At 45.6% G+C, this 27,660-nt stretch overlaps 3 protein-coding genes and 1 non-coding gene across 5 annotated transcripts in view; 3 read left to right on the top strand and 1 right to left on the bottom strand.

Annotated features, from left to right (window-relative positions):
• Positions 1–286: 286 nt before the first annotated feature.
• Positions 287–13,382, top strand: Dnaaf4 (dynein axonemal assembly factor 4). Its single transcript, XM_052187820.1, has 9 exons — positions 287–1,058; positions 2,237–2,384; positions 2,790–2,923; positions 3,488–3,713; positions 5,951–6,096; positions 6,999–7,108; positions 10,604–10,757; positions 12,536–12,641; positions 12,893–13,382. Exons 1-9 carry the CDS (start codon positions 936–938, stop codon positions 13,006–13,008), a joined length of 1,263 nt encoding a protein of 420 aa, XP_052043780.1. The 5' UTR covers positions 287–935; the 3' UTR covers positions 13,009–13,382.
• LOC127690257 (U6 spliceosomal RNA) lies at positions 11,193–11,301 on the top strand. Its single transcript, XR_007978993.1, has one exon. It is a non-coding gene; the product is annotated as a U6 spliceosomal RNA (small nuclear RNA).
• Positions 13,383–18,129: 4,747 nt separating the features above from the next.
• Positions 18,130–23,245, bottom strand: Pierce2 (piercer of microtubule wall 2). Its single transcript, XM_052187818.1, has 2 exons — positions 22,887–23,245; positions 18,130–18,556 (listed from the first exon to the last, which is right to left on the bottom strand). Exons 1-2 carry the CDS (start codon positions 22,911–22,913, stop codon positions 18,215–18,217), a joined length of 369 nt encoding a protein of 122 aa, XP_052043778.1. The 5' UTR covers positions 22,914–23,245; the 3' UTR covers positions 18,130–18,214.
• Positions 23,246–23,320: 75 nt separating this feature from the next.
• Positions 23,321–27,660, top strand: part of Ccpg1 (cell cycle progression 1) — a 32,050-nt gene continuing 27,710 nt past the window's right edge. For both annotated transcript variants that reach the window (XM_052187812.1, XM_052187815.1), the window contains exon 1: positions 23,321–23,430. The gene's annotated coding sequence lies outside the window, so the exon portion shown is untranslated. The remainder of the gene's footprint in view (positions 23,431–27,660) is intronic.

Below are 27,660 nucleotides of genomic sequence, written 5' to 3'. Positions count from 1 at the left end.
AGACACTAAGGATGTTGAACTGAACTACACAGCCTTCAAGTTTCTTGGCAGCTGAAGTTCAGTATATATTATTGAAGTCCAGTGTAAGCTATTGGAAAATGTATCGGCTTAAATCCAATAGATCCTATTATAGAATTGTAGCAAACTTTATTATGAATCCTTTGGGGCTCAAAAATAGAAGTTTAGGTCCCTTCCCGGGTTTAGAGGATATGTGTGTACACACCTATGCGCCCAGGATGGGTTCAGCCCCTGAACATCAAATGTTGCTTTGTATTTTGAGACAGAGTTTGTGTTTATCAGGGTGGTCTCCAAATGAGGGCTCGGACTTCTCAAGTCCTGATTACACTGTCATTGCCCAGCAAATGGTCAGAGCAAACCAGACGTCCTGACTCCAAAAGTGCATCGCTGTCACATGTACACATTCCAGCTCTGCCGACCCACGTCCCTCTGCATCCTAAGCTCCAAGCGTTTTCCTTTCCAGAGCTGGGAATGCAACTCAACCTCTCCCAGGGAGCCACAGCACAGCATAGCTTCTCCTTTAGTGTGAGTGCGGTGCCCTGGAAAGCCAGAAGAGGGCGTCAGATTGGAGCTACAGGCACTTGAGATAAGCCAAGCACCGGTGCTGAGGCTCGAACTCGGGAAAGTAGTGCATGCGCAAGGCAGTCTCCTGTCCCCGAGCTCTCTCGTTCCCCGTGCCCTGCTCTGCTTCTTCCTCATTCTCTCAGAGGCAGCGGGGACACAAATGCTCCAGACTCAAGTCGGACTACAGCCAACTGAAATACTCAACACGCTGGGAGGCCGAGGGTCCCACTGGACCCCTGACCCGGAAGGGCCCTAAGGACCGGAAGTGATGGCAGCCCCGCAATCCCCGCTTCCCTAGCAACCTGATCGGCTTCTTAGCAACGTAAAGTGGCTGTGCAGTCCTTGGTCCCGCCATGCCGGTGCGAGTGAGCGAGTTCAGCTGGCAGCAGACGCCGGCCGCGGTCTTCCTGTCGCTGCCTCTGCGCGGCGTCTCCGTGCGCGATGCTGACGTATTCTGTGGGGAAAGTTACCTGAAGGTGGGCGGGACGGGGATGCAGTTGCAATGCGCCCCGGGAGCCGGAGCTGTGTATACAATGCCCATTGCTTTACTTTTAAAAAGTTAATTCTTAATTTACGTTTTTTTTACTTTTAATTAACTTGTTTTTGTAATGCCAAGGATCAAACCCAGCGTCCTGTGTATGCCACGCCACCGAGCTACATTTCTGGCAACTATGTATATATTAAATGTGTAAATGCGTGCATGTGTGAGTGTGCATCAGGTATGTGCAAATACCTGCGAAGGCCAGAAGAGGGGGTCAGATCGCTTGGAACTAGAGTTACAGGCGGTGGCGAACCACGCATGATGCAAGAACAAATGATCTTAACCACCGAGCCATCTCTCCAGCGCTGATGGCTTGTAGGGTGTCTTACTCTGTAGTCCAAACTGGCCTCCCACTTTAGGCAATCCTCCTGCCTCAGACTTGCAAGTGATTAATGGTATGCTGCACCATCCCTGGCTAAACCTCAACCTAAAGTCCTATTTTTGCAAAACAAACTGTAGGGCTGGTGAGATGGGTCAATGAGTTAACGCACTACCACCAAGCCTGACAATATCAGGTCAGTCCCCAGGAAGGAGAAAACCAACTTCTCACAATTCTCTGACTTCCTCTTTCATGCCATGGTACTTGTAGACCCACACACGTTTTTATTTTCTAAAATAAAGGATTGTAAATTTGGGGGATTTATTTTATGTGTATGGCTTATTTTGGCTCTGTGTATGAGTGTGTACCATGTGTTTATCTGATGTCCTAGGAGTTCAGATGAGGATGTCAGATCCCCTGGAACTGGAGTTCAGATGATTGTGAGTCTCCATGTGGGAGCTGGGAACAGAACCCAGGTTGTCTACAAGAATAAGTAGACACCGAGCCATCTCTCCAGCCCAGACCTTTTGTTTTGTTTTGTTTTGTTTTTTGGATTTGGTTTTTTTCGAGACAGGGTTTCTCTGTATAGCCCTGACTGTCCTGGAACTCACTCTGTAGACCAGGCTGGCCTCGAACTCAGAAATCCACCTGCCTCTGCCTCCCAGAGGGCTGGGATTACAGGCGTGCGCCACCATTGCCCGGCCAGACCTTTTTTTTTTTTTTTTTTTTTAATGGCAGTGAGTGTCCTTCAGTTGTGTAACTAACTCAATGCCTTCTTTCTCTCTTCTGAACAGGTTAACTTCCCTCCATTCTTATTTGAGGTGTTTCTCTATGCTCCCATAGATGATGGGAAGAGCAAAGCCAAGGTTGGAAATGACATGATTCTTTTCACATTGTATAAAAAGGAGCCAGTTCTGTGGGATAGCCTTTCTATGCCAGGGGGTAAGTTTTTTAATGAAAGTTGTTCACTTGAGCTGAGCTGGGTGTCATTCAAGAGAGCTCAGTATGTGCCTGTAAGCCAATATCAGAAAGCTAGGCTCCGTGAAACCTAGTCTCAAATAAATAAATAAATAAATAAATAGATAGATAAATAAATAAAAGTTTTTTCCTCTGGGTGTCATGTGACACCAGGTGGTACCTGTTTGCCCTCTCAGGTCTTAAGAGGCTGAAGTAATAGGATCACAGTGCTAAACTACCCTGGGCCATGTAAAAGATGCTGTCTGTCAGTTTTTCACTTTTTATGATATTAGATCTAAAGAAGTCTTATCCAGATCAGTATAAGTGCTTTTCTCCTCAATAAAACAAATTAATCATAATCCCGATATAGTGCTTTTCCTTATATTCCAGTTGATAAAGAGATGATGCAGAGAATAAGAGAAAAATCTATCTTGCAAGCACAGGAGAAAGCGAAAGAGGCCACAGAAGCAAAAGCTGTCGCCAAGCGAGAAGACCAGAGATACGCCCTAGGCGAGATGATGAAGGTGAGCCAGGGACAGAGAAGTAGTTCAGCCAGGAATGGGGGTACTGCGGGCCACCAGCTTCCGCAGGACAGTGAAACAGGAGGGTCAGAAGTCGCAGCCATCAGCGCTGTGGTGATACAGCCAGCAGTTGAGAGGCAGAGGCAGTCAGATCTCGGAGTTTGAGGCCAGCTTGGTTTACAGATGGAGTGCTAGACAAACAGGTGTACTGCCCCACCACTTCTCCTGTCACCCCTCCCCCGGGTCCCCCCAGCATTGAACCTCCTTCAAGAAGCCTGGGGCGGGGGTGGGGTGGTGGTGGTGGTGGTGGTGGTGGTGGGACTTCGAGAAATGCACCTTTGGTGCCCTGCCGCTCATCCGGAGAGCATCCTGTCCGTTACACACATACATGCCGGGAGGTGGGAGCCGGATCCACTGTTTCAGTGCAAATTGGAACCCAGGCTCTTATCAAGGCTCAGATACTCACACGGACACAAGCTCGTCCTACGTACACAAGCAGGTCCTACGCACACTCCTCCCTCATGCACAGCCGCTGCTTGTTGAATGTTTTAAATAACTTGCTTATAGATTGAAGAAGAAGAGAGGAAAAAAATAGAAGATATGAAAGAAAATGAACGGAAAAAAGCTACTAGAGAATTAGAAGCATGGAAAGAAGGTCAAAAGAAAGCTGACGAACAAAAACGAGTCCAGAGGAAGGAGAAACCGCCTAGGAGGAAGCAAGCTGAAGAGACCGGAGCACAAAAACCTCAGGGCTTGCCCCGGAAGGCCCCGCCCGCTCACCTCCCCGCAAGAGGTGTGGCGCCCCCTGTCTTTTTCTCCTTTCTTTACTTCCTTCCTCCCCCCTCCCCCTCTCTCTCCCCCTCCCCCCCAGAACAGGGTTTCTCTGTGTAGCCCTGGCTGTCCTGGAACTCACTCTGTAGTCCAGGCTGGCTTCGAACTCAGAAATCCGCCTGCCTCTGCCTCCTAAGTGCTGGGATTATAGGCGAGCGCCACCACGCCCGCCCGGCTCTCCCTTTCTTTTTAAAAATATTTTTGCAAGCATGGACCCTGCTCCGGTTTACTGAAAATAAGCAATAAGACAGAAAAAATGTAAGATAGAAGATCTTTTCTGAGGGATGAGACAGGATTTGTTGTGTAGGTCTGAACCTTCTGGAATGTGATACTCTGGTCTCAGCCACAAATGTCTGGCTTGTAGGAATTCATCACACATTACTTACTGGCTACCTGGTAGTCATTTTGTACAAACCGGAAAGACCGAGTGTAGAGAGAGACACTGAAAACAACAACAAAACAGAGTAGACACTGGGAACTAGTTAAGGATGGGTTCGAGGAAAGGAGCCGCTCCATTGGTGTGAGGATGCAGCCAGGGAAAAGACAGACAAACCCATTTACCTTCTTCATTTTCAGCTCCTGTAGCCCAGGCTGGCCTCAAACTTGCTGTACAGTGGAGGATGACCTTGAACCTCCGATCCTTCTGCCTCCACCTAGATATTGCTGGGATTTTAGGCATGCACTACCATGCTTCAAGCAAGTTTGTTTTTGTTTTTTCCCTCAATGCTGGGGACCAAGTCCAGGGGTTCTGCCTTTCTAGGCAAGCTTATAGAGCCTGAGCTAACTCCAAAACACACACACACACACACACACACACAATTTTTTTTCTGAGAAGACATTTTATGTAGTCCAGGGCTGTCTCTAATGCCATACATATACATGTACATATATTTAAATGTCTTTACCTTTTCGTTCTTTCTTTCTTTTAAAAAATATTTTGTTATTTTATGGGCATTGGTGTTTTGCCTGCATGCATATCTGTGTTGGGTCCCCTGCAACTGGAGTTACAGATAGCTGGAGGCTGCCGTGTGGGTGCCAGGAATTGAACCCTGGTCCTCTGGAAGAGCAGCCAGTGCTCCTCCCTGCTGAGCCTTCCCTCCAGCCCCTCTTTTTCTAACTTGTCTGTAATTTTCTCTAAAGCATATTACTCTGAGTCTTTGTTTCTTGAACTCCTTTCCCACCTGTTTCAGTGTTTGCCTCTAAGCCTGTGTGTCATCTTTAGGTGCATCCATTAGTGTTTCTAAGTAACAGTGTCTTTCCTTGTCTTTAGACAGCATCCTAGCACGTGGCTTCATTCCCCTTCCGCTGGCTTGGCAGCCGCGGAGTCCGCTGAGCCCCTTAGGGACTGTCTGCCTTCCGTTGTCATCACTGACACTTTCTTACAGTTCTCTGTGACGGGTGAAAAGCTTCCTTCTTTAGGAAGTGTGTAGAGATACTCCTGTGGGGCGTAGAAACTAGGGCAGGCATGCATGTCATAATAGGTTTGCCCGGTGTGCCTCCCCCAGAGTGGATAAGAACTAGACAGAAGCTCAACAGTGAACCCCAGAAAAGCAGCAGGTCATTGATTAAAGAATAGACTAGCTGCCTTGCTAGTGCCCAGTGTTGTTCTATTCCTTGTTGCAGAAGACATCTTTGGTTTATTTTTGTCACTATTATTTGTGTATGATGTGTGTGTGTGTGTGTGTGTTGGAGGTGTGCTGCAGGAGTTCAGAGGACAACTCTGTGGAAATGGTGTCCTGTTGTGTCCTTTCCCTCCCCCAGGTTTTTTTTTGTTTTTGTTTTTTGTTTTTTTGTTTGTTTTTGAGACAGGGTCTCACTTTGTTCACTGTGTAGTCTTGGTGGCCTGAACCTCCTTATACAGAACAGTTTGGCCTTGAACTCACAGAGATGAGCCTGCTTCTACCCCGGTACTGGGACTAAAGGCGTACACTGCCCAACCCAGCTCCTTCCACTTTATGAGGTCAAGTTGCCATTCTTGAATAGGAAGCACTTTACCCCTGACCTGTCTCACTGGCCTATCTTTGCCTCATTTTATTTTGTTGGGTTTTGTTGTTGTTATTGTTTGATATTTGTTTCTTTGTCATTATTGTTACTTGTTATTAATCTTAGAATTAGCCTCCGTGTGTAATTATCTTGAAAGTCAATGTGTTAGTTAGGAATGAGAAATAAATGACTTGTCCAATACGTGTGCTTTTGAAGGGAGGAATTGGGAGAACATATTTTCCGAGAAGTTAAAGGAAGACAGAGTTCCTGCGCCTCGCTCTGCTGGCAGGATTCAAATTAGCTTCACCCCTCGAGTGTTCCCGACGGCACTTCGAGAATCCCAAGTCGCAGAAGAGGAGGAGGTAGGTACACAGAATCGGTCGGGCGTTCACTTCAGTCAGTGTCATTGCTGGCGGAATGCCTTCAGTACTTCATCTATGGAAATTAGTTTCAAGACAGCCAGGCATATGGAGAGAGATCCTACTAAGTAAGAAAGAAGAGAAGAGAAAAAGAAAAGAAAGGGGATAAAGGAGGGGAGAACAAAACAAACTGGGTTTATATTCCTTTGTTCTGTGTTGCTTGTTTTGTTTTGGTATTTTTCTGTTCGTTTTTGTTTGAGACAGTGCTTAGATTTTTCTCTAAACCTACTTTTTTCAGGGTTATTAAATGCTTCGACCTTCCTTCTAGCCCACCACCAGAGGTAGGGGGGAAAGAAAGTCAATAGGAAAAGGGGGTCATGGACTTGTTTAGTAGTAGTTCCTTGGGGGCGATTTCATTCTTCACTGTCCGGACACCAGCAGTCCAGTTCAATAGCAAACACTAAACATAAAACAATAGCAGTGGCTCAATCCAGCAGAAACCGCAAGGCTCTCCCAAACTGGCATGAGTCAGCAGAAGTGGCCACAATCAGCTGAAATACCATGAGAAGTTCTTTGATATGTTTCTCTCTAAGAAGTGAGGACCAACAAAAGACCAGCAAGCATTGCCCAGAGCTGTAATGCAAGGGTGACTTCTCACTGTGTGTGGGGTGTCATACATGTTTGCTGTTCCTACACCTCTCTTCATGAACACAGTCCAGGAGCCCCTGTCCAGGGAATGGCTCCATCCACAGTTAAAATTAGTCTCTTCACAGTAAGTAATGTAATCAGGATAATCCCACAGGTATTCTAGAGGCCCATGTCCTGTGTGATTCCCATATACTGCCGGGTTGACTGCGCTAGCCAGCATAGTCGGTGTCCGTCACCAGACTGCGTTCTCATTGCAGTGGCTGCACAAACAAGCAGAGGCTCGGAGAGCCATGAACACTGACCTCCCTGAATTCTTAGACTTAAAAGAAGAAGAGAAGAATCCAGACTGGTTGAAAGAGAAGGGAAAGTGAGTTGTCTGAGTATCCTGCATCCTATACTGGGCTCATCATGTTCCAGGAAAAGATGGATGTTGTGTTTGTGTGTGTGTGTGTGTGTGTGTGCTGTTGGACGAGATGGGTCATATGCTGGTCCTTTTATGTCTACTTGACACAAGCGTGAGTCATTTGGGAAGAAGGAACATCAATTGAAAAAAAATGCCCCCAGCAAGGTTTGCTTGGCTTCCACAACAAGCTGGTGGCCAGAACGGGCGCCTGAATGAGCCCCTGTCTCAGACTAAGGAAGCAATTGCTGCCACCCCACTACTTGAGAGGGAGAAAGGAGGCCTGGAGTTTAAGGCTTTGTTTGGCTACACGGTGAGTCCCCCAGACTGTGTCATGTGAGCCCCATGTCAAAACAAACAGAAAATGACATAACTGTAACTGGGGAAGGGGCAGGGGATAGCGCTCAGTGTCATAGCACTTGTCTGGATAGAGAGGCCCTTGAATCAAACCCCAATACTCCGAAGAAATAAAAGGTATATAATCCCAGGGTTTGGAGGCAGAAGCAGCTTGGTCTATATAACAAGTCACACACCAGCAACGGCAACATTCAGATTGTCTTTTTCTCATAGAGTACTCCAGGAAAAAAAAAAAAGAAAGAGTCCTTGGAACATACAATTAGACCCATGACATTTTAGTCAATAATAGAATGTACACTGACCCTCAAACAGTCTGTCACCTAGTGATGTCATAGCCAGCTTAGTGTGTATAAGCACACCTACAACTTTCAAAGACAAGTCACCTAGTGTCATCTTTCTGAGACCAAGCAGCCCATGCTGGTTCAGATGGGTAAAAAAGGATGTCCTGTGAGCAGCTAGGATTATGATGCATGCTTTTAATCCCAGCTCTGAGGACACAGGTGGATATCTGGGGCTCACTGGCCAGTCAGTCTCACCTGATCAGGAGCCCCAGGTCCCAGTGAGAAACCCTGTCTGAAAAGCATGGTGAGGCTGGGTGTGTAGTGCATGCCTTTAATTTGAGGCCAGACTAGTCTACATAGTGAACTCCAGACAACCCTGGGCTACGTAATGAGAGCCTGTCGCAAAACAAACAAAACCAACCACCAAAAAAGGCCAAGGGCTCCCGGGGAACAAAAGCAAGCAGCATACACTCCATGCCTGTTCCCTCCGCAGGTCCAGTCCCTCAGAGCCAGTGCGTAGGCAGGCCAGGTGAGTGTGACACTCACAGTAGCTCTCCACCAGAGCTGAGGGGGACAGGCTTAAGGATCAAAGTTTTGTGCAAAAAGGTTTTAGTAAGCCTTCAAACTCTTGCCCTGCAAAGAGATTATCATGTTTGTTATTTGTATAAATCTGTCCACTGCTTCCTAAGAAGCACTCTCTGCCAAGGCTGATCGCTACACGGTGTCTTCTAAATGATGGTGCCAGACTGCAAGTCCTGCTTGGTGTTAGAGAACATGCCTCCCACATGTGACACATGAGGTCCTAGCTTCAACCTGTAGATCCTACCCCATCCCCCAAAAGCAAACCAGAGACCCATGGAGAGCCGTCTCCTTGTTTTGTTGAGCCAGGGTCTCTCGTAGCCCAGCCTAACATTGAGTTTGTAGCAGTCCTCTTGCCTGAGCCTCCAACGTGCTGTGCTGGGATTATAGGCACGAGCTACCTACCACTCATATTTGAGAATTGCCTTTTAAGCCATGTACCTAAATGCTTCCAGAACAGGGCCAGGAAGCCTACCTTTGCTACTGCATTTAAATAAACTATAGAGATAGGCCAGTCTCCTCACCTGCTTTTCCTGATAGAAGGATGTTAAAATTGCCATTATAAGATGGCTTCTCAGACGCAGGTAATTGTCTCCACTTGATTGTGTTTTACAGCTTCTCCTATTCTGTTGCAGTACTGGGTGTTTAGAGTATGTTAACAAAATGCAGAGGAGGGAAAATTCACTCTTCCTTTTTGAGGCCCCTTTTCTCCTAGGGAGAAATCAGTTGAGCACACTGCAAGAGTGTGTTTGTGTGTTTATGTTTTTATTTGTTTTGTTTTTCTTTGTTTTTTGTTTGTTTGAGACAAGCTCTCACTTTGTAGCCCTGGCTGGCCAGTAACTCCCTATGTAGGCTAGGCTGGTCTTGAACTCACAATAATTCTCCTGCCTCAGCCTCCCGAGTGCTGGAATTACTAGTATATGCTTTTATACATGTGAGGATTTGTTTTACTAGGTTTTTTTGGTTGTTTTGTTTTGTTTTGAGACAAGGTTCTGTGCAGCCCTAGCTGTCCTGGAACTGTCTCTGTAGACCAGGTTGGCCTTGAACTCACAGAGCTCTGCCTCCCTCTGGCCTCAGGGCTCTGCCTCTGGGATTAAAGGTGTGTGCCATCATCACCCAGCAAATTTACAGTTCTTGAACTGAAATATCAGCACTCCTGCTTCTGCTGCCAAACTCCTGGGATTGCAGGCCTTTAGCACCATGTCCATATTATTTTTTTAAAAATCATATTTAGAATGATTCTCCATGCTTCATTCTGAATGCTGAATCAAAGGGCATGTGTCTCTTTATCAAGATGTACTGATGCTGGCTGGCTGGCCTGTGCACACTCTGTCTGTCCGTCCAATAGATTTTTGTAGTTTGGGGGTTTGACCAAGGGCCTCTCTATCCAGACAAGTGCTATAACACTGAGCACTATCCCCTGCCCTTCCCCTTTTACAGTTATGTCACTTACTGCTGTTTTGACATGGGGTTCTCATGACACAGTCTGGGGAACTTGCTCTGTAGCCAAACAAAGCCTTAAACCCCAGGCCTCCTTTCTCCTCTCAAGTAGTGGGATGGCAGCAATCACTTCTGAGACAGGGCCTCACTAAGGTGCCCATACCGGCCACCAGCTTGTTGTGTAAGCCAAGCAAACCTTCATCTTGCAATTTTCTCACCTCAGCCTGTGAAGCAGCTGGGATTACAGGTCTGCACCACCAGGCTGGTTGGTGTTGGCTGTGTGTGTGTGTGTGTAGACGGTACGCTGACGCAGGTGTCAAGCTCATGGTAGCTTCCCCGTGTCGTGAAGAGCTCTTCCCTCTGGTCTTGCCCTTTCCCATTCCCACTGCACCAGTTTTCCCATGGTTAACAGTGAGCAGCATGGGTTAACCTCTGTGCTGTGTGCTTCCCTCTCCATATCCAGCAGGGGGAGAAGTTTTACCAGCTTTTCACACTCCAACTTGAGGCCCAAATCACCAGCTTCATTCAGGCCAGTTTAAACCCCTTTCCTATCCCTAAATAAATCACCATATCAAGGAAGACAGACATACACTTGCTGCATTAACCAATGATGGTGGCCTTTGGGTGGAGGATCTGTGGTACTCAAGGTCCTTGCTTGGGGGTGTAGAGAGATGGCGTCTGTGCAGTCTCCATCTGACAGGGAATAAACAAGGCAGATGGTAAAATCTGAGTGCCAAGTGGGCTCCATGTTATTTCTCCATGTCTGCTTCAGTGTTAAATTGGCCTTTTCTTTTTGTCTCATTAGTAAATTGTTTGCAACAGAAAACTATTTGGCAGCGGTTGATGCATATAATTTAGCCATACGATTGAACTGTAAGATCCCAGTATTGTATCTGAATCGGGCTGCTTGCCACCTCAAATTAAAAAACCTACACAAGGCCATTGAGGATTCTTCTAAGGTACGTGTATTTCTCTGCTTGGGTGTGTTGTGTATATGTTTATATATTTACTTCATTTAAAAATATAATTCTTTGGGGCTGGAGAGATGGCTCAGCCGTTAAGAGCACTGACTGCTCTGCCAGTGGCCTAGATTCAATTCCCACACCCACATGGTGGCTCACAACTGTCTGTAACTCCAAGATCTGACACCCTCACATAGATATACATGGAAGTACAACACCAATGCACAATATATGTATAATATATATTAATAATATATAACAATAAATAATATATTATATATATAAAGTATATATATAAAGCAAATATCATGGAGATCCAGCTATGGTGGCTCATCAAGGGGTTGAAGGAAGAGGATCACTTAGTTCAAGGCCAGGCAAATTCCAGGCAAGGTTACAAAATGAGACTGTCTGAAAAGATCAAACAAGACAAATGTGCACTCTATTCAGCAGCACCTCTGCTAAAATTAGAATGATACAAAGAAGAGGATCACGGTCCCTGTGCAAGGGTGACACAAACATTCATGAAGCATGTCCTCCTTTTTCTTGAGTTTCCATTTTGAATGTGTTTAGACTACTAATACAATAAACTACTGATGTCTGAAAAGAAATTGTTCTAGAACCTAGCATGCTCAAGATCCACAGGGCCAGGGGTTGGGCAGACATTCGCTGGGCCGCCTTTATTGGTTTAACTGATGCTCTAGGATTTAGCACTTGGCCTAGTGGTAAAGCCTCTGCTTAGCCAGAGGCTTCTGTGCTCAGTCCCCGCCCCCAGGGGGGTGAATGCTAAGCCGGGCAGCCTTCTAGGTAAGTGCTGTGCTCTGGGGGCCTCTTTTCCCTTTTTATTTGTTCCGTGCAGAGGAAAATCTGCAATAGCCAAGCTTTCTGTTTCCAGAGAGTGAGCTTGTTTTGGAATGAGCGAAAGCGAAAGAGCCATCAGCAAGTAGCAGACAGGAAGCAAGCATCAGACAGTAGAGCATCATCACCGTCAGGCACTGACCACACCCCTGCAGCAGTGACTGTGGGAGTCCTCCACTACTGAGGTGGTCACGCGGTGTGTGTGTGTGTGTGTGTGTGTGTGTGTGTGTGTGTCCTGACTGAGAGGCTTCTAGGCAGAGCATGGACTTAGCAGAGCAGTGGATGACCTTCCAGCTCCGCCCTCCCACTACAGGCCTTTGTAACTGCGTGATAAACAATAGTGACCTCTGCTGGGAACAGAGAAGCAGCAGTTCTCGGGGGTGCTATATTTTTAATTACAGTCTCAGTTCTTAGCTATTTTCCTTTCTCCCTGTTAGAGAACCTGACCTAGGATGTGGAGTTTTAGGAGATCTTGAAATAAATATGCTTGAGTCAGCTCTCAATGTGTGTAAATAGCACATGACAACTTATTAGTATAACTTTTTTTTTTTTTTGGTTTTTTTTTGAGACAGGTTTTTTTGGTTTTTTTTCTCTGTGTAGCCCTGGCTGTCCTGGAACTCACTCTGTACCATAGGCTCTTTTTTTTTTTTTTAATTATCACTTCCCACCTTTTGGTTGAAGCAAGGTCTCTCGCTGGGATCAGGGCCTTACTGATTGAGCTAGACAGACTGTCTGTCCTGCCAACCAGCCATAGGGATCCTTCTGTCTCTGCTCCCCAGCACTGACGTTAGCACACTTTGTCATGCCTGTTTTTTTTGTGTGGGGGCTGGGGTTCGAACACAGGTCTTCAGGCCTGCAGAGCAAGCGCTTTACCCACGGAGCCATCTCGCTAACCCCTAATTATATACATTATTTGAAAGGCACTAGAATTATTGACACCACCTGTTGCCGATAATGCCAGTGCAAGAATGAAGGCACACGTCCGACGAGGGACAGCGTTCTGTCAACTAGAATTGTATGTTGAAGGTAAGAGCTCTGTTAGTAGAGCGATTTCATTGCCTTGCATGCATGAGGCCATTAGATCCCCAGTACCATATAAACTACATGAGGTGGCACTTGGGAGTGGAGACAGGAGATCAGAAGTTCACCTTTGTCTTCAGTTATCAAGTCTTTTAAGCTACCTGAGACTGTGTTTCAGAAAAACAAAAAGTTGTCTAGATAACACAGGTATTTATGAAATACTTGCTTTATTGATTATCATTGATATGTCAATACAGGCTTGCAAGATTATGAAGCTGCACTTAAGATCGACCCAGCCAACACCGTGGTGCAGAACGATGCAGAGAAGATTCGGACTATAATTCAAGGGACAACACTGAAGTCTCCTGACTAGAGGCAGCCAGGCCCAGGAGTCTCTGCGAGTATGCTCGCTCTGTAAAGCTAGAGAGTCTCTGGCATGGTAGTGCCTGAGGAATCATCTCCAAGGTGAAGATGGCCCATCTCTCACCGGTGGCCTTTGATCCCAGTACTGGGAAGGCAGAGGCAGGCAGGTCTCTGTGAGCTTGAGGCCAGCCAGAGCAATACAGCAAGCAAAACACAAAAGAAAGCACAGACTGGGCTGTTTGAATCCTCAGTCTTAGCACCGGGTGTGGGCTTTGATGTTGCTGACCTGAACTGCCCATGCTCTTGGAATTAAGCTGTTAATAGTAGTATCCGTTTCCAGGATACGATTGAGAAATCAACAGAATAGAATTTCCACATAAAAGATTGTACATATAAAATATTTTTATTATATCCAATATAGTGTTTCATTCTGAATGATTGGCTTTGGTATAATATATGGACAATTTTTAGTCACTTACAGATACACATAACCATATATTTTTCTAAGAGATTTATTTATATTTAATTTTCTGTGTATGGGTGTTTTGCCTGTAGGAATGTATACCATGGTTGTATGCAGTGCCTGCACTGACCATCAGAGAGTATCAGATCTTTTGGAACTGGAGTTACAGACAGTTGTGAGTTACCGTGTGGTTGCTGGGAATTGAACCCAATTCCTCTGGAAAAGCAGCCAGTGCTCTTAACTGCTGAGCCATCTCTCCAGCTCCTAAACCTTATTTTGAACTTAGTTATAGGCTGTTGTTGAAAACAAAACTGAGAGGGTCTTGTGTATGCCCTTAGTTCCAGCATTCCAGGACAGCCAGGGCTACACAGAGAAACCCTGTCTCGGAAAAAAAAAAAAACAAAAAAGAGAGAGAGAGAGAAAAGCCACTGTGGCTTTTCCCAGAAGACTCAAGTTCAGTTCCCAAATCCTATGTTGGGTTGTTGGGTTGTTGGGTTGTTGGGTTGTTGGGTTGTTGGGTTGTTGGGTTGTTGGGTGTCTCCCAGCCCCCTGGAGCTCCTCCTTCACGGCCTCACGCCTTCTTTGACCACTTCGAGCACTTGCTTTTGGGTGTCCTGTTTGGGGAGTAATAATAAAGACACGGAGACATCTTTATAGTAGCAGCCTGCTAGCTTTTTTTGCTGAGGGCAGTCTCCTGAGCTAGCCATCAAGACGCCATGATTACCCTACCATGTGACTCTCCACCCTGTGACTCTGCGGCTCACCAGCTTCCTCCCTGCTCTGCTGCTCCCCCAGCTTCAGTCTCCCCTGCATCAAACAAAACAAAACCAAAAAACCATTCTTCCTTCCTGATACAGAAAGCTTATTAGCATATCGGGAGTGGTTTCACAGATTACTCTGAACCAATCAGCAGCAGGGCTATGCTCCATCTCTTAGAGTGGTCTTTTCGGTGATTAAGGGCTGGCTACGTCACCCCCCTCCCCTCCACAGGATGCCTTGCTCTTTTACATGATAATCTCAGAATCATTTACCTGTTTCTCGTGTAGGCAGGAGGCCCTATTTACATAGAAAGCAGTCTTGTGGGCATTAGAAATGACACTATCACATATCCCACTTGCACCTGGCACTTCAGGCATGCAATTACCAATTGAGAATACAGGGACACACATTCACACTGATACACTATCTGTGGGGGTAGGCTATCCCACAGAGCACAGCCTCACATGGACATACACAAATAGTAAAAATGAAGCTTAAAAATTCATCCCAATAAAAGTCAAAATTAGTTTGCAGATTTTGATGTTTTGAGACAGGGTCTTACTTTATAGTTCTGTCTGCTGTGGAATTCATAGTGGTCCTTCTGTTTCAGCCTTACCAATACTGGGTTTACAAACAGTTAATATAGCCAGGCAGTAGAGGCATATGCCTTTAGTCCCAGCACTCAAGAGGCAGAAGCAGATGAATCTATGAGGGTTAGAGGCCAGCCTGGTCTACAGAGCAAGTTCCAGGACAGCCAGGGCTATACAAAGAAACCCTGTCTTCAAAAAACAAAGAAAGAAAACTAACAAACAAATAAACATATCCTAGAGCTGGGTATGGTGTGGTGATTCACACCTCTGAGCTTAGGAGGCCGACACAGATAGGAACAGTCTCACTGGCCCCTCTTTGTTCATTTTTGGGGGGCTAGGGTGGTAGAAGCTATGTATCCCATGTTGAAATCATGGCAATCTTCCTGCCTTAGCCTTCAAAGTATTGGGATTTTAGGTGTGGGCCACCATGTCTAAGTAAATGGTGATATACTTTTGTTTGGCTTTTAGAGGTAAGGCCTCACTCTGTAGCCCTGGCTGGTCAGGAACCTCCTCTGAAACCCAGCTGGCCTCAAATTTGCAATCCTCTTGCCCCAACTTCCTGAATGCTGGGTTCATGTGAGCCACCAGGCCAGCTGCTCTGTTCCTTTGTCTTAGTAAGTATATTCAGTATCATGTGCTATGATGAAAGTCCCTTGCAGCTTAGTGGGGGTCCATATACTGTGGGCATGCTAGCCAAGCACTCTAACTACTAGGTCAAATGCCTGGCCTGAGATAGGTTATTCTTTTCTTTTTCTTTTTCTTTTTCTTTTTCTTTTTCTTTTTCTTTTTCTTTTTCTTTTTCTTCTTCTTTTCTTTCTTTCTTTCTTTCTTTCTTTCTTTCTTTCTTTCTTTCTTTCTTTCTTTCTTTCTTTCCTTTTTTTTTTTTTTTTGGATTTGGTTTTTTTTGAGACAGGGTTACTCTGTATAGCCCTGGCTGTCCTGGAACTCACTTTGTAGACCAGGCTGGCCTCGAACTCAGAAATCCGCCTGGCTCTGCCTCCCAGAGTGCTGGGATTACAGGAGTGCGCCACCACCACCGCCCAGCTTTTTTTTTTTTTTTTTTAAGATTTTATTTATTCATTTAATGTATGTGAGTACACTCGCTATCTTCAGGCACACCAGAAGAGGACAGCAGATCCCATTACAGATGGTTGTAAGCCACCACGTGGTTGCTGGGAATTGAACTCAGGACCTCTGGAAGAGCAGTCAGTGCTCTTAACTGCTGAGCCATCTCTCCAGCCTCAGATAGGTTATTCTTGAGCCAAACAGGAGTGATCATAGCCCAGATACAATGATTCAAGTAGCCCCTGTAATGGTTATTCCTTGTTGTCAACTTGACTATATCTGGAATGAACTATAATCCAAATCTTGAGGCTAGAAGACACAAGTTTCTGACCTGGATCTTGGCATAGAGATCTTGAAGCACAGTGGCCATGAAAAACTTAGGTCCAGGCAAGGTAATCCAGGCCTTTAATCCCAGGAGACTGAGGCAATGAGATCTCTGAGTTTAAGGTCAGCCTGGGACAAAACAAGTCCCAGATACAGGCATTAAAGGTGGTACATACCTTTAATCCACATCTCTGCTGGAAACCTACATAAGGACATTGAAAAAGGAAGCTTCCTTCCTCTTCGCCTGCTCACACTTACTTGCCAGCACATTCATTGGAGCCTACTTCTTTAGGATTCCAGCTTATTCCGAAGGCCTGCTGAAACACCCAGCATTGCGGGACTGAGCAACTACTAGACTCCTGGACTTCCCCTTCACAGCTGCCCATTGTTGGGCTAGTTGGATTATAGACTATAAGTCATTACAACAAATTCCCTTAATATATAAAACATTCCATAAGTTCTGTGAATCTAGAGAACTCTAATACAGCCCCTAATACCATGATTTTTCAATGTGAAAATAGTTTGAAGAAGTTTAATAGTTACAGAACAACAACAACAACAATAAAAAGCCACAAATCCAGGTACTTTTCAATACACTGGCGGGAACAGCAGGTCACGGGAAAGCAAGGCTATTTGAAACACTCTTAGCTGCTGGGTCGTTGGAAACTAATGATCTACCCAGTTAACGCATTCCAAAGGTATGACTACTTGGTAATCACAGGACGCCAGGTCAGATGCAGAGCTGGGATAAATGGCTAGTAAGGGACTAGAGATAGTTCCAAAGATTGTTTCTAAATCAGTAACATTCCAACTCAATCAACCTTTAAGATTCTTTAAACAGGTGTGTGGCTGTTCCTGGGAACTTCAGTTCACATAGTTGTTTGAGGCAAGGTCTCACTGAGTTGATCAGGCTGACCTTGAACCTGCTATTCTCTTGCCTCTGTCTCCAGAGTGGTTCTTATAGGTCTGCGCCACCAGACCTGTCTGTATTTGGTTTTTGGTAGTATAGACATAGGCAAGTTTATTAGAAAGTGGGATTTTGCTGTTTTTGGAAAGAGTTTTACTTGGTTATCCCAGGTTGGCCATGAAATTCTGGTCCTCACACCTAAGTCTGCAGAGTACTCAGGGTACAAGGGAACTCCGGTGTGCCTAGCTTTGAACACATTTTAAGATTTATTTTTAGATTTTTAATAGTATGTGGGGGTATGTGGGGGCTGGAGAGATGGTTCAGTGGTTAAGAGTGCTGACTGCTGCTCCAAAGGTCCTGAGTTCAAATCCCAGCAACCACATGGTGGCTCACAGCCATCCATAATGAGATCTGACTCCCTCTTGTGGTGTGTCTAAAGATAGGTACACTGTTCTTACATATAATAATAAATCTTTGGGCTGGAGAGAGCAGGGCCAAGCAAGCAAAGGTCCTGAGTTCAATTCCCAGCAACTACATGATGGCTTACAACCATCTGCACAGCTACAGTGTACTCATATACATACATATTTTTAAAAATTGTGTATTTGTGGATACACACTGGTGAGGCAGATGCCTCAGAGGCCAGAGGCATGGGATCAGGCATGAGATCTCTGAGGAGCTGGAATTATAGGGGCTGTGAGTCCCTTCCCTTTCTCCCATGGTACTTGGGACAAAACAAGAGCAGTTTGTGCTCTTAACTGCTGAGCCATCTTTTCTACCCCTGAACACGTGTTTATTTATATGGTAGGGTCCAGTGGTTTACATCTGGAGGCTAAGATGATTCTAGACTTTATAGAGTTCTAGGCTAGCTGGGTTACATAATGAGACCCTTCTTCTAACATAAATAAATGAACGAGGTCACTGTCACTAATTTATCAGTTAATTTTTTTTATTTTTGAAAATTATTTTTAGAACATGTATTTGTATCTTTTTTTATTAAAAGTTATTACATTTCAAATGTTCAAAATTAGGTATTCTAGACTTAAAAACTAACCTCCCCCGCCCCCGCCCAGGACATTTTCTCTTCAATTGTCAGAAGGATGTATTTTCACAGTGTGTGTTGATAATTAGGAGAATCGATGGTTCTGGTTCGGTCAGGGCCAATATTTAGGCTGTTGTTTTGATAAAAGCCGGTCGCTCTGAGATGCTCTGTAAACTCTTGCTCCTGTGGTAAGTACTTACAGGGAAAGAAGAAGGGCCTGGGTGAGAAGGCCCCGTACTGGCCGGCAGTGGTCTTGTATATAATCATCTGGGGCTTGGACAGGGAAGTGGCTGTGTGCAATGTCTTGGGGTCCAACATGCAGGAAAATACAGGGTTGCCAGGGTTCACACACGGAGCTGGCGGTTCAGGTCTCATTTCTGCATCTGAAGTCAAGGAAGTTTTCTTATCCTAGAATGCACAAAACCCACCCTGGGTTACACAGGCGAGCACTCGACTTACCCCTTGGCTCTTCCTGGATTGCTTTCTTTCCTGGTTCCTCTATCTCTCTCTCTGTCTCCGTCTCTCTCTGGTTTTTTGAGACAGGGTTTCTCTGTATAGCCCTGGCTGTCCTGGAACTCACTCTGTAGACCAGGCTGTCCTCGAACTCAGAAATCTGCCTGCCCGTACCACTGCCTGGCTTATTTATTTATTTATTTATTTATTTATTTATTTAAAGTAAGGGTCTTACTATGTAGCCTTGGCTGGCCTGGAGCTCGCCATATAGACCAGGCTGCTCCAGAACTCACAAGATCTGCCTGCCTCTCTACTGCTGGGATTAAAGTCTACAGCCACCATACCTGGCTCTTTCTCTTTCTTTTAGAGAACGTCTCAGTGTCCCAGGCTATCCTAGACCTCTACATGTAGGTGCAGATGACCTTGAGCTTCTGATCATCTTACCCTCAACCTTCCAAGCCATTAGCATCACAGCATGGGCTGTCACATCTGCCTATGTTTTACTTAATCTTTGAAATCCTTTGGCCAGTGCAACATAAAAAATGTCACCAGAATTACAGGCTGTGCTGTTACATCGTCTGTGGAGGCCTCAGTCCTGAGCAGCCCTGCCTAATGTGTGCTGCTGTCTTCCTCTTACACGTCTTTCCCTGTCTTTCTGTGCCTGTGCTGCCACCTATACTGAATGTTTCCTAATAAACTCCAGCCTTGATTTATACTTAACTCCTGAAACTCTGTGTTAGTAATCTTTCTCATCTAAGAGGTCTCTGGAAAGAACTCACACTGCTTTATCTGGTGGAGTTTTGCTGGTTCCTACTGTCGCTAACATACTCAGTTTTTTCCTGGTTCTTTGAAACAAGAGTCTCATTCTGTAGATAAGACTGGCTTTGAACTTAAGGCATCACCTCTGCCTCAGCTTTCTGAGTGCTGGCACTGTGGCAGACTTGTACCAGCAGGCAAGGCTATGAGATTCCTTGTACTAGCTCCAGAATACTTTTCAACACCTACACAGTTTAAAATGAGGCTGTGTCACAGTGTAGTTTACTAGTGTGACCTGATGTTCTCTGAAGAAGTACTGGGTGAAAGGGATAGCCACAGTCCTGGCTGCTTTTCTAATTTCCTTGGTAACTATAGGGCAGAGTCAGCTCTGGTGTGGCGCACATCTGAGTCTCAACATGGAGTCACCAAGATGAGCTCGCTAAGTCTGAAGCCAGCCTGGTCTAAATAGGAGGTTCTGAACCAGCCAGGTTCCAGGGTTACATCACAAGACCCTGCTTCAAAGACAGAAACAAGGTACCGTGTCTGGTGGCACTTGGTAGGTGCCACAAATTTAAGGTCGTCATTGGCTACACAGGGAGTGGACTACATGAAACCCAGTTTCTTTTTTCTTTTTGGTTTTTCCAAGACAGGGTTTCTCTGTGTAGCCCTGGCTGTCCTGGAACTCACTCTGAGGGTTTCTCTGTGTAGCCCTGACTGTCCTGAAACTCACTCTGAGGACCAGGCTGGCCTTGAACTCAGAAATCCTCCTGCCTCTGCCTCCCAAGTGCTGGGATTACAGGCGTGTGCCACCACTGCCTGACATGAAACCCAGTTTCAAAACAAAACAGAAAGTATACTGCACATAGGTTCTGTGTACAGCCTATGCATTCAGTCCCCTGTACTGGAAAACAAAACAACATGCCAAAACAAACTACAGGAGCTACCTACCCTGGAAGGCCAAGGTCCCCGGCTTTGTGTCAGTCAGAAACAGAGACCCTTGGAGCAGATGATGTAAACAGCCTTGTTCACCATAGACTACAGCTCTCTCCCCTAAGTCTTGTTCACCATAGACTACAGCTCTCTCCCCTAAGTCTTTCATGCTTCCTTATTCCCTAAGGCGCTCCAAGGCAGTAACAAGGCAGTAACCCCTCTTCGCAGCCAAAGAAGGGTGCCAGCCCTAGGGGGAGGGGCCAGGCCTGGTTATGCTAACAGAGGAGTGGTCTACATAGGTTTGCCACATCCCTAGGAAGGTGTGGTAGCACCAAAGGTACCCTGTGGAGGCAGAGGGGTTGCTCAGAATTCAAGGGACAGCAGCTCTTGCGCCTAATGCTTTTTGAGTTTCTCTCTTCTTCTTCTTCTCCTTCCTTCCTTCCTTCCTTCCTTCCTTCCTTCCTTCCTCCTCCTCTTCCTTCTTTCTTTTTTTTTGGTTTTTCAAGACAGGGTTTCTCTGTGTAGCCCTGGCTGTCCTGGAACTCGCTCTGTAGACCAGGCTGGCCTGGAACTCAGAGATCCGCCTGCCTCTGCCTCCCAAATGCTGGGATTACAGGCGTGCCACCACCAGCCGGCTTTCTCTCTTCTTTGTATTTCTGTCTCCCTCCTTACTTCTCTCTCCCTCTCCTTTCTAGGTAAGAATCTCAGGAGAGAAGCATATATCCATTTAGCTATCTGCCAAAGGCAAGTCTTTCCTTAGTGGGCAAGTCCCTCCTCTGGCCTCCAGGGTTCACAGTGGACTGCCTTCTTTCACCTCACATCCCGGACAGCAAATTTCCTGGAGAAAATAGAATCCTTAGGACTTCACCTGCAGTTCTAGGACTGTAGACCCAGGCTGCCATGTTCTGTTAGTCAGGTTCTGGTTAACATAGCTGAGTTGTTTCTCAATTCCAGTATTCTTTTAGTATCTAAGTAAAATTTGGTTTCTGAATGTTAAAAATGTTCAAAGCTTAATCGTATTAAAAAGTCACTTCAAGGGCTGGAGAGGTGGCTCAGCGGGTAAGAGCACCGACTGCTCTTCCAAAGGTCCTGAGTTCAAATCCCAGCAACCACATGGTGGCTCACAACCATCCATAATGAGATCTGACACCCTCTTCTGGTGTATCTGAGGACAGCTACAGTGTACTTACATATAATAAATAAATAAATCTTTAAAAAAAAAAAAAGTCACTTCAAGTAACCCAAGTCACCAGATGTCTTATCTGCTGGGGGTGGGGTGGGGAGATGCTATCTTCTTACATCTTTTAGAACTCCATTATAATTGAAGATGTTTATAATAAAAGTAAGCACCACTTTATTCCCCCTCACTGTAAAACCAGCTTTGTTATTTAAATTTCAGCCTGTTCAGTGAGTTCTAAGGGCAGAGTGTGGTGGCTTAGGGTCTGTAATCCTAGTGCTTCGGAAGTAGAGGTGAGAGTTCTGAAGTTCAATGCCAGCTACAGAGAATTTGAAGTTGGCTCAAGTTACTCTGAGACGCTCTGTCTTAAAGAACCACCACCCCAAACTCCCCTCCCACAAGGGGTTAGGGATCTCCCTCTTTGGTAGAGTGCTTTCCTAGGAGATGTGACGCTTGAGAGTCAATCCCTAGTTAACAGCAATATCAGATCTAACTGTGGAGTAGCTTTTGCCCAACATCAGCTTGGTAGCAGATAAGACATCCGGTGACTTGGGTTATTTGAAGTGACTTTTTAAACCAATTAAACCTAGAGCTGAAGGTTTAGTTCCGCAAAACTGACTTAGTTTAGGGCCAGTAGTAGCCAGGGTGATTTGATGAAAACTGGAGTTCTCAGTAACTGAAGGAGATAGTAACAACCAAAGAAAGCCCCGGGTATGGTTAGACATGGTGGCTCAGACCTAGAGTCCCAGCACTATGAAAGCAGGCGGATATGAAAGCAGGCGGATTGCCAGGAGTTTGGGGCCAAGTAATTATTGGCACCTATCTAAATAGGTTGGAGAGATGGCTCATCTGTTAAGAGCACTATGTGCTCCTCAGAGGTCCTGAGTTTGATTCGCAGCAACTATATGGTGGCTCACAACCATCTATGCTGATGATGCCATCTTTCCGGTATGCAGGTATACATGCAGATAGAACATCCATATATATAAATGGTTCCTTTATTGTTTACTCACTAGCCAGGTAGGGGACAGAGGAAAGGTAACTTTCGTCTGGTGAGTGCACTGTGTTCTCCCTCTCCCATCCTTTTAGACAAGGCATACTATAAATGACATAGACATGAAGGTTCTAGGGCTGGGAGGTGTAGCTCAGTAGAACAGCGGTTATCTACTACGCACAAGTCTCTGAGTTCGATCCACAAGACTACAGATAGATATGCAAAACAGAAACCATCCTGGACAAAAGATCATTTGTACCGAGGCGCCTCCTTTACACCTTCAGAGTAATTACTTTGTGGATCGTGCATATACACTTGTAAATATAAAAGCTTGGTGACTGTCTAGTGAGTGGGAGTAGATGGGGTCTACCTCCAACACTATTATAAATTCGACTTTCAAAAGCATCTAGCTTTCCGCTCAAACCCACCAAGTCGCAGTCTGTCTCTCTCTCCATCTTAATCTCTTCGGCAAAAGCAACTCTTTCCTGCTAGCGAAAATTGTGGCGAAGGCGTAGGGCCCAGTCTTCTTACAGAACCGACGGAAAGCAACAACAAGGACGAAGCCAGAACGATCGGAGTGCGTAAACTGCAATTTCTGGGGAGGGAGAGGGTGAGTGGAAACCCTCAGTCTTCCAGTGTGGCACCTCGTCTCCGTGGCAACCGGCTGCAGGCGTGGGAGCCCGGATGTTGTGGAGATCTGAGGTCGCCCCGCCCAGTTTCCGGCAGCCTCAGTGATGCGGGCCGTACGAGTATTCGGGAATCGTAGTTCTTTCTCCTCGCCGCGAGCTGGCAGGAGACGCAGGAGGAACTTCAAGTCCCAGTATGCTTTGCTGCGCCGCGCCAGCCACCGCTTCCCCGCTGCGGACGCCCGCGAGCAGGTTGTTGTTTTTATGAGGCGTCACTGGCGTCTGGAGCGCGGACGCCGCCACGGTGACAGCTGGCGCGGTCGGGCGGAAGAGGCGCTGTCTTCGGGTAGGACCCTGAGGCGCAGGTCGGGCTGATGGGGCGGCCGCGGGCTGCAACTCTTGCCTTCGGGCGCAGCTCCGGGAGGCTTTCTCCTGGTGGACGCCTTGGTCCTCCGGCGACCTCGGGCGGAGGGCGCGACCTGGCAGGTGTTAGGCGCGGGCTCGCGGATTGCAGCCCCGCGAGCTCGGAGCTGGGCGCCCCGGGATTCGGGTGCGGCTGCATCCGTATGCTGAGATACCGCTTGCGTCACTCTGAGCCCGTCCCGAGGTCCCAGGTGTCAGGAATAGAAAAGTGCCAATGTGCACCCCAGAAGTACAGCCCTACTCAGCCCCGGAGCCGATCCACCCCGGCCCCCCTTCTCCGCCTGTTGTTCACCCTTCTCCTCCCGGTCCTCCCCAGCGTTTGTCAGGCCGGTGGGCTTGTCCTAAGAAGCAGCTGCGCGTTTGTGTGCCGTTTGTGTTTACCTTTCATTTGTCCCAACTCTTCCAGGGGCAGCGCGGGAGTTCTAGACCTGCAGCCAGCTGGGGTGTTTTCCTGAGGGAGTGAACCATCATGCACTGTCCTCTCCCACTTTTGCTTTATTAGCTGTATGGGGCTGCTTGTACCTAGAATGGGCAACCAGTTTAACTGTCAGGAGTGCTATGGGACCTTTCCAGCAAGGTCATATAATGTTTGAAATGTCAGCACTAACTATCCAGTCTTAAAGTCCCAATATTTTTGGGGGTGGCTGGGTGGGTGGGTGAGTTGTTTTGTTTGTTTGTTTGTTTGTTTGTTTGTTTGTTTTTTTGAGGTAGGGTTTCTCTGTGTATCCCCAGCCATCCCAGAACTCACTCTGTAGTCCTAGCCGACCTCCAATTCAGAAATCCGCTTGGCTCTGCCTTCTGTGTGCACGAACCAACTTTAAGATCCTAATCTCAGTAGGCCTTAGATTTCTCAGGGGATGTTTATCATATATAGCTGATGTCAATAGTTTGCTATGTCACAGGGGAACTGAGAAGATTCATGAGGGTGAGTTAACGCTTTTTTTTTTCTTCCTGTGTAGCTGTCTGTCCTGGAACTAATATATCCCAGGCTAGATCTGGGAGTTCTCTTGCCTAAGCCTCCTAGGAACGGTGATCATAGTTGGGTACTACGGAGCCTACTGTAAATGCTGTTTTAACCCTGTTACACTAAAGTTGAAATTCCAGTTGAAGGTGGTATCCCAGATATTTAGAAACTGAAGCAGGGGAATGACAAGTTTGAGACCACTTGAGTGATGTAGTGGAGACCATATTTCTGTATTTAAAAGTCTAGGAATGTAGTTCTTTGGTGCAGTACTTGCTTAATATATGTGAGACCCTGAGTTCAATCTCCAGGATGATCAAAACAACACATGGAACCAGTTTTGTACTGTAAACCAAAGAATAGACAATTATATTTCCATTGGAGTCTTAAGTTCAAGAGTTTTAGGGATATTTAGTTATGGAAGTGATTGTCTCTGATGGAACTGAGCTGACCTCTTTATGCTTTACACTGTTTTCTGGGGGTGCCACCACTATTTTTTTTAAGATGTGTTTTTGTATGTTTTGCCTGCAAGTATGTAAAGGCAGCATGTGTGTGCTGTGCCTGTGGAGACCAGAAGAGTCAGGAACTGTACTCCTAGTATTTGCTCTTAACACTGAGCTGTTTCATCAGTCCTGATGTCTTTAAAGACATCAACTCAACATGACCCAGGCCAGCTACCAGTTGGCTATGTAGCTTTGAATTCTAAATACTCTTGCCTCCATTACCTCTGGATCCTTTAAGTAAGGATAACTTTCAAAGGTAAATGGGCTGGCAAGATGTCTCCATGGGTAAGGGGACTTTCTGAGCAAGTCTGCCATCAGAGGTTCATCTCTGGAACCCACAGGGTGGAGAGAACTGACCCCCACAAGTTGTTCGCTGTCCTCCAAACACAGATACACAGAAATGGGCATGGGGGAGGCTGTTGGGCTTAAAAACTAAAAGTAAACAAGCTGGTGTGATGGCCTAGGTCTGTTATGTAGCTTAGGAGGCATAGGCAGAACAATTGAAATTTAAGGCCAGTCTGGGCTACACAACAAGATCCAGTTTCAAAACAGGGACAAAGCAGTACATAGTCCAATCCTGGTGGCTGGGCAGGTGGTGCACACCTGTAATCCCCTCACTAAGGAGGCAGGCCTTACCTCAGAAAAGCAAATCAGGAAGTAGGGGGAAAAAACCACATACAAACTGATCAACAACGGAAGAAGCCAAAGCACAGTCCTTGTTATACTGAATTCACAAACTATATGAATTCAAATAGAAATTATTTTGAGGAGAAGGGAAAGAGACAAATTAGTTACCTGAAAAAATTAAAAAAAGCATCTTTTTGTTTTGTTTTGTTTGTTTGTTTTGTTTTTTTTTTCCGAGACAGGGTTTCTCTGTGTAGCCCTGGCTGTCCTCGAACTCAGAAAAAGCATCTTAATAATTCTTAGCATGTGTGTATCATTTGCTCTGTTGTTAACTAAAAAAGTTAAAAGACACAAGTTATACTGGACAATCTTGGTTATTCTAATAAATCCACATGCAAAAAAAGTTTTGGAGGGACAAGAGATAGTCTTACTTGGCTGGTCTCTGATTCACTGACGGGAGCTACCATGCTTAGCTGAAAACAACTTTTGTATTCATAAGTATTTACAAGTGGAAGTTAGGTTGGTATTATAGAGCTTGCCTATAATCCTTATACATGGGAAGTAGGAAGAAGAGTCAGGAGTTCAAGGTCATACTGAACTAACAGACCCTGTTTGAAGATAGGTAAGTGGTTGGCTTTATATGGCTGATAATTTGTGCTATATTTAATTTTTTTGTTAGATTCTGTGAACAGATAAGATTATACAATTCATTAGTCTACATTTTTGCTTGCTTCTGGCCTTCACAGGAATAGTGAGTGTGTTTTGTCATAGGAGAAGTAACTCTCATTAGTTTTGCCTTGGTTATATTTTTTATTTTGTATGTAAACAGAGGAAGGGATAATTTATGGGAATCTCAGATTCCCCATGTGATTGGGTCCTGGAGGTCACATTCTGGCCGCCCAGCATGATGGCTGTAAGCAAGTGCCTCCACTTTTAAGTTCTATCTGGTCCTTTTTTTTTTTTTTTTTTTTTTTTTTTTGAGACAGGGTTTCTTTGTGAAACACCCCTGGCTGCCCTGGACTGGTAGACCAGGCTGGCCTCCACCTGCCTCTGCTTTCTGCACTCTGGGATTCTTCGTTTTGTTTTCTTTTGTAAGACAGGGTCTTACTCTGCCCAAGGCCTGGAGCGTGCTGCAAATTTTCTGCCTTAGCCTTCTGAGTACAGTTGTGAGCCAGCATGAGCCAGCCTTTAGTGCTTTTTAGATGGTAGTATATATAATTTGTTGGTTTTTTTTTTTTTAGGTTGTCTTGTTTGGGAGCTTTTCTACACATGCCAGTTTCTTTTCAATATTTTCTGTCTTTTACTTGTGTTCTGTGTGTTGTGTGTGAGTTTGTGAGCTGCCATGTGACTGCTGGGAATCAAACCCAGGTCTTCAGGAAGAACAGTCAGTATTTTTAACCACTGAGCCATCTCTCTAGTCCGTCTTGTGTTGGTTTAATGTGATTAGGCTTTGGGTCTATCCACAGAATATAAAAAGCATTTGTACTAGATTAATATGTCTGAGCTGCCAAATCCCACAGTGTTGCTATTGTAGGTCAAATTGTATTTTTAACTAACTTAAGTATTTTTAAATTATTTTTTGGGCTTTTGAGACAGGGTTTCTCTGTGTAGTCCTGGCTGTCCTGGAACTCACTCTGTAGACCAGGCTGGCCTCGAACTCAGAAATTCACCTACCTCTGCCTCCCAAGTGCTGGGATTAAAGGTGGTGCGCCACCATCGCCTAGCAAATTATTTGAATGTTAACTGTAAAAATCCACACATTGTTGTTTGGAAAATGTCAAGAACGTGGCCTTCAGGGCCATCACTGCTGCTTTTCCAGATCTTTATTCTTAGTAACAGTCAGATTTGGCTAGATAAAGGCAGGTAAATAGGTTGGTTTTAGTGCTTACTGTTTGCCTTGCTCTGTTAAACAGGACCAAATCTTTCAGTTTGAGTTCAGAGATGGACTTTAGTCCTGTAATATGTAAGGATTGCATGTAATATATTTAGGGATTTTTGTTTCATTTTATTTGGGTATTTAGAAGGCTATTTAATGTGTGAAAAGCCATTGAAGAGTCAGTAGTGT

This window comes from Apodemus sylvaticus, chromosome 7 (assembly GCF_947179515.1).
Source record: "Apodemus sylvaticus chromosome 7, mApoSyl1.1, whole genome shotgun sequence".
Lineage (NCBI taxonomy): Eukaryota > Metazoa > Chordata > Mammalia > Rodentia > Muridae > Apodemus > Apodemus sylvaticus.
The sequence above is the reverse complement of the archived record's forward strand: the minus strand, read 5'-3'. Positions and strand labels throughout refer to the sequence as shown.